This window comes from Morone saxatilis, unplaced genomic scaffold, assembly GCF_004916995.1.
Source record: "Morone saxatilis isolate NCDOM2014 unplaced genomic scaffold, NCSU_SB_2.0 Contig3, whole genome shotgun sequence".
Classification (NCBI taxonomy): domain Eukaryota; kingdom Metazoa; phylum Chordata; class Actinopteri; family Moronidae; genus Morone; species Morone saxatilis.
The window spans coordinates 15,120,585-15,129,439 of NW_023339873.1; the positions used below are offsets into that span (position 1 = coordinate 15,120,585).

The 8,855-nt window shown below is 42.2% G+C and overlaps 1 protein-coding gene and 1 pseudogene across 1 annotated transcript; both read left to right on the top strand.

Annotated features, from left to right (window-relative positions):
- The first annotated feature begins 287 nt into the window (after positions 1-287).
- On the top strand, positions 288-3,244 carry LOC118337567 (annotated as a pseudogene).
- Positions 3,245-4,313: 1,069 nt separating this feature from the next.
- On the top strand, positions 4,314-7,090 carry LOC118337158 (cytochrome P450 1B1-like). Its single transcript, XM_035674059.1, has one exon. The coding sequence runs from the start codon at positions 4,528-4,530 to the stop codon at positions 6,127-6,129; it is 1,602 nt and encodes a 533-aa protein (XP_035529952.1). The 5' UTR covers positions 4,314-4,527; the 3' UTR covers positions 6,130-7,090.
- Positions 7,091-8,855: the final 1,765 nt, after the last annotated feature.

Here is an 8,855-nt window from a genome sequence, read left to right on the forward strand (position 1 = left end):
TCCTTCAATTAGTAAAGCAAATTGTCTCGACACGTTTCCCTACTGAATCGGTCACCAGTTGCTCTGCAGTGGGCGCTTCGTTCACGCTGCACGCTCACGGTGTCCCCGACGCTCACAGGCGCGCGCCTCCGACAGCGACCGACAACAGGGAGATAATGTAGTGGGGTCTGCAGGGCTACCACAATGGGAGGAGTATGAAAGTTACCCCGAGCCCTGCCCACCAACTGCAAAACATATAAGACGCTGGAGTGAAGCAAAAAGCAGGCACATAAGCCTTAAATCTGGATGAAAAGACCGACTAAAGACCAAAAACTTCACCATAACGCACTGCTTCTGTCAGTTATTTAAGGTTTTTATCATTATGACCTCACAGGCATTTAATTGACATATCTTGAATGTTTTTATCATGTGATATGGATATACAAGAACCTTATTGATTTTTTTTTTCCTTCCAAAAATACAACAACTAAACAGACTTTGTTAAAAAGTGAAGATTTCTTTTTGTGTTTTTTGTTTTTTGTGTAGAAAATTTGTCACAATGGCACTGGACACTGAGTTTGGTGTGAAGGGCAGCAACTCATACAGGGAATGGAGTGGACAGGTCCAGCCCGCTCTGGTTGCCTCCTTCGTTTTCTCTTCTGTCCTGGAAGCCTGTCTGTGGGTCAGGAACCTCCGGCTCAAGAGAAGACTGCCGGGACCCTTCCGCCTGGCTGTGGTGGGCAACCGCATGCAGCTGGGCCAGATGCCCACATCACCTTTGCCAAGCTAGCCAAAAAGTACGGCAACGTGTACCAGATACGACTAGGCTGCAGTGATATTGTGGTTCTGAATGGAAGACAGGGCTATACCGTCAGGCTCTCATACAGCACAGCACAGGAGTTTGCAGGCAGACCCGCAAAAAAACTTTGTCTCTTTCCAGATGATCTCTGGAGGCAGAAGTATGACATTTACTAATTACGGCAAACAGTGGAAAGCGCACAGGAAAATAGCCCAGTCCACCCTCAGAGCCTTTTCCTCTGCGAACAGTCAGACCAAACAAGCCTTTGAGCAACATATTACAGCCGAGGCCATGGAACTGGTGCAGGCATTTTTGCGCCACAGCACTGATGGGCGGTACTTTGACCCTGCTCATGAATTTACAGTAGCTGCTGCTAATATTGTGTGTGCTCTCTGCTTTGGGAGGCGATATGGACATGAGGACCTGGAGTTCAGGACCCTGTTAAAAAAGGTGAACAAGTTTGGAGAGACAGTAGGGGCAGGTAGCTTGGTAGATGTCATGCCCTGGCTTCAGTCCTTCCCTAACCCAGTCCGCAGTGTCTATGAAAACTTCAAAAATCTCAATGAGGAGTTTTTTGCCTTTGTGAAAGATAAAGTGGTGCAGCACAGAGAGTCTTTCAACCCTGATGTGACCCGGGACATGAGCGACGCCATCATCAATGTGATCGAACACGGGAAGGACAGCGGACTGACCAAAGAGTTTGTCGAAGCAACAGTCACAGATCTGATTGGAGCAGGTCAGGACACCGTGTCAACTGTCATGCAGTGGATCATCTTGCTTCTGGTCAAACACCCAGACATGCAAGCCAAACTTCATGAGCTCATAGACAAAGTAGTAGGCCAAGACAGACTGCCATCAGTTGAGGACAGATGCAGCCTGGCATACCTGGATGCCTTCATCTACGAGACCATGCGCTTCACCAGCTTTGTACCCGTCACCATCCCACACTCCACAACCTCAGACGTTACTATTGAAGGTCTCCACATTCCCAAAGACACAGTGGTCTTCATCAATCAGTGGTCTGTCAACCATGACCCTCTGAAGTGGAAGGATCCACATATCTTTGACCCCTCACGCTTCCTTGATGAAAACGGGGCCCTCGATAAGGACATAACCAACGGCGTAATGATTTTCTCACTGGGTAAAAGACGCTGCATCGGTGACCAGATTGCCAAGGTGGAGGTGTTTTTATTCACAGCCACCTTGCTGCACCAGTGTAGCTTTGAGAGTGACCCCTCTGAGTCCCTCACTCTTGATTGCTCCTACGGGCTCACGCTGAAACCTCTCCGATTCTGTATCTGTGCTAAGCTCAGGGGAAAGCTGCTTAGCTTAGTTTCCCCAGCATGAACAGCATGTCCCAGTACTGTGGCCCAAGGCCAGCAAACACTTTCCCACCAATGACATTTAACAGTGAGTATCAACATACAATACCTGCACTAAATCCTACTGTTGCCAGATTTTCATATTTAAAAATGATATTTAATGGATATCTTCACATGGACTGTATTTGAAGTATTGTTGGAGCTGATTTAAAATATATAATGGTAACTGCAGGTAGAATTCAAGATTGTGGACTGTTAGGATCAGGGCAAAAGTATTAAATTTCTGCTTCTCAAAATACTCTATACTTGATTAGATTTTGTACATAAATCCACATTTGAGCATGTACATGTATGATGTGTGTGTGGGATTTAGCTACTTACTTTAAATGTCAATTTAAACTAATATAACTGTGTATGAAATTCTTGTGAATGTTATAAAGCCACTTGATGACTCATTGTTCTCAATTGTGATATGTAAGAATATATTTAACCTTTGCCACGTAAAGCAGTTATAAAATATTTTTTTATAATTTCATATTTCAGGTATGACAAATGTAATGAAATGTTATGTAATTCACTATCTACTGTACTCAAAGCATATGAACACATTAAACAAATAATGCTGATCAAAGTGTAAAAAGAAAAAGCTGGCATGTTCGTGAAGGAGGAATTCTTTCATCAAGGGACAACCATCACAGTCTTAAGGATGAAGAAGAGACATTGCCATGAACCATGAAGACGTCACAAACGTTATGCACCCAGGGTTCAGTTTTACTGTACAAGCACTGCAGCTATCCAATGTCAAACACACAAGTCTCATCACTACAACAAAAACACATGTGCAGCAAATTTCTGTCACTCAAGAGGCATTCTCAAAAACATGTTTGTTTACAAAGTAACTTTGTCAAAGCTACATAGATGTCACTGCACTCTCTTTAAGCCTCTGCATTCAGGAATTGATGTTACAATACACGAGGGATGTGTTCCTCTGCCTGTGTCAAGGCAACAAATTAAAGTCAGGCAGCCTTGGAGGTTTAAGCATTCATCATAGCAGATATCTTGTTATGAATGTGTTGACTTTATATAATGGAAAAGTTGAAAAATAAGCTATATCTGAAATTAATAAAGTGAAATGTCAATGGTCTATGTGTCCAGTGTAATTGTCAATTTAGAGGAAACTAAAATCTCACAATATTCCTTTAAACCACTAAGCCTGGTGTATATCTCTATCTATAAACTTCTTTCTCAGTCTCAAAGTTCTTTTTAGCTAGTGTATGTGATATTAAGCACCACCATTGTTTAGGTGTCTGTCATTACTCATTGTTACAAAAATAGAAACCTCTGGAATATTTTTCTTGTGGCTGAATATCACTTAAACCCAAGCTGATGTTTTTTTAAGTTCTTCCTTTTGTTACACAAGCACCCACACAAGCAGATTTATAGCTAAACTTCTCTCATCTGAATTCTCTTTAAAACTATTTAGATGTAGCCACAACCCTAACAGCTACATTATCTCAGTGACCTTTGTTTAAAGGGTTATTATTCCAACAATAACATTGTATATATTTTTTTATAGAACATAATAAATCCTGCTGTTTGTATCTGTTCAGTGTTTGTATCTGAAACCCACAGCTTTCATGGTGATATCCCAGAGCCTTTTTCCCTGTATGGTTATAATTAACAGCTTGGCTGTAAATAACAGAAACCAAGTCATGTTTAAAATGGCCACGGAAAGTCCATAGGAAACAGCAAAGTCACCTACCCCGGTGGAAAAAACAATCAGCTCCAGCTTATTGTCCATTACTTTCACTATATGCTACCACGCAGCCCGACTATCACATGCTACCAAATCATGCTACCATCATTTTTCAAATTTATAAATATATATATTAATATATGATATTTTCTGAACCCTTCAGGCCACATATGGTATGTCGAGTTGTTTATCTTTTAAAAATGGTCATGAATCTGTTATGTTCTTTGGCTATAAAACTGTAAATCTGTAGTTTTTGGCATCAGGGCCTATTAAGTAGCTGCTCTCCTTTTCCGTCATCCTGCAAGAGACGCTTCTGGCAGGAGGCCTGAGTGGGAATAGGACTAAGGTCTGCAGGCTGTGGTCAAAATGGGAGGGGAGAGATAATAAAAAACCTGAGTCGCTGACCCCTCCCACCATAGAGATACATATAAGCGAAGTGTTAAGGCTTGAACCTGATCGAGCCCTTCTCACTAGCTTCTGTAGAGGAAGGGTAAGACAGCATGTGAGTGCTGCTTGAAGTCCTTCTTTTTGGAATGGCTATTTTGTCAGTCTGATTATGATAGAGGATGAGAAGACAAATAATTTAAATGTATTTAATCCTGTGCAAAGAGGGACCACTTAAAACGGTTTCCCGTTTTTTGTGAAAACTGCCTTTTTATTGGACACAGTGGATGATAAACAAATTACAGGATAACACAATGGCTCAAATGGACGGAGAGTTTGGTATGAAGGGCAGCAGCATCATCAGGGAATGGAGTGGACAGGTCCAGCCCGCTCTGGTTGCCTCCTTCGTTTTTCTCTTCTGTCTGGAAGCCTGTCTGTGGGTCAGGAACCTCCGGCTCAAGAGAAGACTGCCGGGACCCTTCGCCTGGCCTGTGGTGGGCAACGCCATGCAGCTGGGCCAGATGCCTCACATCACCTTTGCCAAGCTAGCCAAAAAGTACGGCAACGTGTACCAGATACGACTAGGCTGCAGTGATATTGTGGTTCTGAATGGAGACAGGGCTATACGTCAGGCTCTCATACAGCACAGCACAGAGTTTGCAGGCAGACCAAACTTTGTCTCTTTCCAGACTGTCTCAGGGGGGAAAAGCATGACTTTCAGCAGTTACAGCAAACAGTGGAAGATGCACAGGAAAATTGCTCAATCAACGATCAGAGCATTCTCATCTGCCAACAGCCAGACCAAAAAAGCCTTTGAGCAGCAAATTGTGGCTGAAGCCACAGAGCTAGTTGAGATTTTCCTTAAACTCAGTGCTCAGGGCCAGCATTTCAACCCCGCTCACGAGCTGACAGTAGCTGCAGCTAATGTGATTTGTGCCTTATGCTTTGGAAAACGTTATGGACATGATGATGTTGAGTTTAGAGCCTTGTTACAAAAGGTAGATATGTTTGGACAGACAGTAGGGGCTGGCAGCTTGGTAGATGTGATGCCATGGCTTCAGTCTTTCCCTAATCCAGTCCGAAGGATGTTCAAGAACTTTAAAGTCCTGAACCAAGAGTTCTTTGGGTTTGTCCAGCACAAGGTGGAAGAGCACAGAGAGACATTTGATCAAGAAGTAATGAGGGATATGAGTGATGCCATTATTGGTGTCATTGACAAGGCTGACAGTGACAACGGACTCACCAAAGGCCACACAGAGGGGACTGTGTCAGATCTGATTGGTGCAGGTCTGGATACCGTCTCCACTGCTCTCCACTGGATTCTCCTTCTGCTGGCAAAACACCCTGAAATACAAACCAAACTCCATGAGCTCATTGACAAGGTGGTGGGGCGAAACAGGCTGCCATCTGTCGAGGACAGAAGCAGCCTGGCTTACCTGGACGCCTTCATCTACGAGACCATGCGCTTTACAAGCTTTGTCCCCGTCACCATTCCCCACTCGACAACCTCAGATGTCACTATCGAAGGTCTTCACATTCCCAAAGACATGGTGGTCTTCATCAATCAGTGGTCCATCAATCATGACCCCCTGATGTGGAAGGATCCACATATCTTTGACCCCTCACGCTTCCTGGATGAAAACGGCTCCCTAGACAAGGATCTCACCAACAATGTTATGATCTTCTCAGCGGGGAAGAGAAGATGTATTGGGGACCAGATTGCCAAAGTTGAGATATTTTTGTTCTTTGCAATTCTACTCCACCAGTGTAGCTTTGAGAAATGTGCCAATGAGGACCTGTCTTTAAACTGCTCCTATGGTTTAACACTGAAGCCTTTAGATTACAAGATCGCTGCCAAACTCAGGGGAGAATTACTTATAAGCCAATAAAAAATGTTTGACAGTGAGTTCTCCAATTAAAGAACAGCAATGCAATATAAGGTATGTGTTCTAAAATAAATATATATGTCTTGTATCACAGAGCAATAACATGTAATAAGCTTTAACCCAAATAAATACGAATGACAAGCCTTCTTACGTCTGCTGACATTTAAAATTGTTGCTGTTATTTCATTCAGTTACAAAATCTTCTAGTTTATGTATTAAAAGTAGCCACTTTGTAAATGACATTAGAAAGCATGAGTAATATTTGAACTCTGAAACAGAAATTCTACTCCTCAACTCTGAGAAAAAACTGACTCAACTGACTGAGAAAACCTAAATATATCTGCACTGCCTCTGCCACAACATGTAAGAAATAAAAAACTGTAATGAAAGCTTTGATGTGTTTGCCCAAAACCACAATTCATAATAAACCGTAAGTATGTATTGTTATTTATATGGAGGTATTTAGCGGAGTCCCCCTTAATTGCAATATAAACGGGTGGTGATGAATAAACTTTACTTTAAGCATTTTGTTTTTTCGCTGATGGGGAGAAATTATGAGCCAGCTGTGTGGTCTCAACTGAAACCTCTGAACAATCACTCACTCTGACACTCATTTCTCTTTGAGCTTATTGAACTTTCATGTTTGAACTTAATATAAATACAGTGTGCACGTCATCTACATTCATATAATCTTAAATCATATAATACTTTTGTATTCTGATAATAACTCATGTCACGTAACATATGTCTGAGAGCCACATATTTATGGTTATGGTTATACTGTCTTCATCCTTTAGTACACATAATACATCAATGTGCAACATGGTTTCTTAGGGATACTGCATTGTCTGAATAATAAGCTGTATAGAATCAATAAATTATGTTTTCAGTGTGACACAGTCTGTACTCTACTGATGAAAGCCTTGGATGTACAATAAACATTTTGCATTGATCTCTAACTGAATCTGTGGGTTGTATCAGTCAGAGCAACCAAACGCGCTGAGAATCACAGAGGCCAGAGAGGTCAAAGAGATAATAATAGATCTTGATGTCTGGTCTCAGTGTTGTTGTGAAAGATTAATATGGGTTACAGGCCCTGTATGCACTTGTTCCCCCCCGCAGCCACAAACTTCACTCATCAATATTTAACATGGAGCGTGCTGTACTTTTGACTGCTGTGTCATTTGTTCCTGTACGAATGAACGAAAGTTTCAGCCAAGTCAGTGTCATCTCCCATTTATCAATACACTGAGCAGTTTTTCATCCCTTTAACTGACATAAGTGATAAGCATTGTGAAGGAGTAAAGATTAGAGGTATAAGACATTACAATTTTGGCATTAGGAAGTAGGTCAAATCATGTTTAAGCTTCATGGAAAGGCACTATGAGCTAACTAAATCACCTTAACAAACACTAATACAGAGGGGGGTGCCGATAAGAACATCTTTTTAGTCAATTGTATACTTTATGCATATATAAAACAGCCCTAAAGAGGATAAATCATCCAATATTTAACAAAAAATATTGGAGAGTTGTCTAAAAACAATTAACAAACTAATAATATCACAGATATATCACCAGTATAATAGGATTTGCAGTCACAATCATATGAGCTCTATCTATTCCGATAAAGGCAATCAACAAACTTCCAAACATTCTTCCTCCTCGACTGACTTTCCTTATTTTGGGAAACCCAAAACCAACCAATGCTCAACATTTATCCTTGCTGTAAGTATGGTACATAAATATTAGTTTAAGTGTGGGTTGGCAGCTTATCATTTTCATCTCCCCTCTTACTTTTATCTCCCCTTCCTTGCCACATAGGAGTGTTTCGTCAATGAGCGGTCCTGTGCTCCACAGTCTACCTGTGTAGTTGCAGGAGCAGCACCGTGGCTAAACTCTGAGGGAGGCTTGTTTTCACTGAGTTTAAAACTGAGCAGGCTGAAGACATTCTGTACTGCAACAGGCTCTCTCTATCCCCCTCTCTCTCTCTCTCTCGTTTCTTTCTTTGCTCTGACACTGCAAGGACCCTCGGGGGAGGAATGGGCCGCCTAACCTCCCCAGTTTCCATCACTGCTTCCCAAAACATCCATGAAATGTGTCCAGCTGAAAGACTCCCTTTCACCCTGAGTCACCCGCTCCACATACCCCACAGCACCTCGACCTGCCGAGTTTCACTCCTTAAAGAAAAACAGAAAAGTGTACAGGCTGACAGTTCTTGAGTTCTGAGGTTATTCACATTCTGCACGTACACAGAGAGAGAGTGACCTCCCACAAGGTTCTCTCCGCTACCACCAGATACAGCTCAGCACTCAATCCAAAACCCCCTCTGCTCTGCTAGAGGTTAGACATGCAAACTGCAGTCACTGTTTGGTAGATGACACACAGTGAGGTAGAATTACTTGGAGGCAGACAAATGCAATTCTCCAGAAAATCCCTTCCACTGTCCACTGCCATCATCTGCTGAACACACAGCGGAACATTGTGTTTGAGCATTGGCTGGAAACGTCCTCATGTTCTTTCCCATAACGCCGCCCTCAACACCAACACACTGACCACAGCTACACTCTAAATCCAAAATGTTGCAGACAAATAGTATGTGTGTAATGTTGTGTGTGCTTCAAAAGCATCACAGATCAAGGCAGATCATTATTCATTCTGTTGCAAAAAAATAAAATGGCAATACTAGTAACCATTTTTCTTCGCATAACAAGAACAAATAGCCCATGG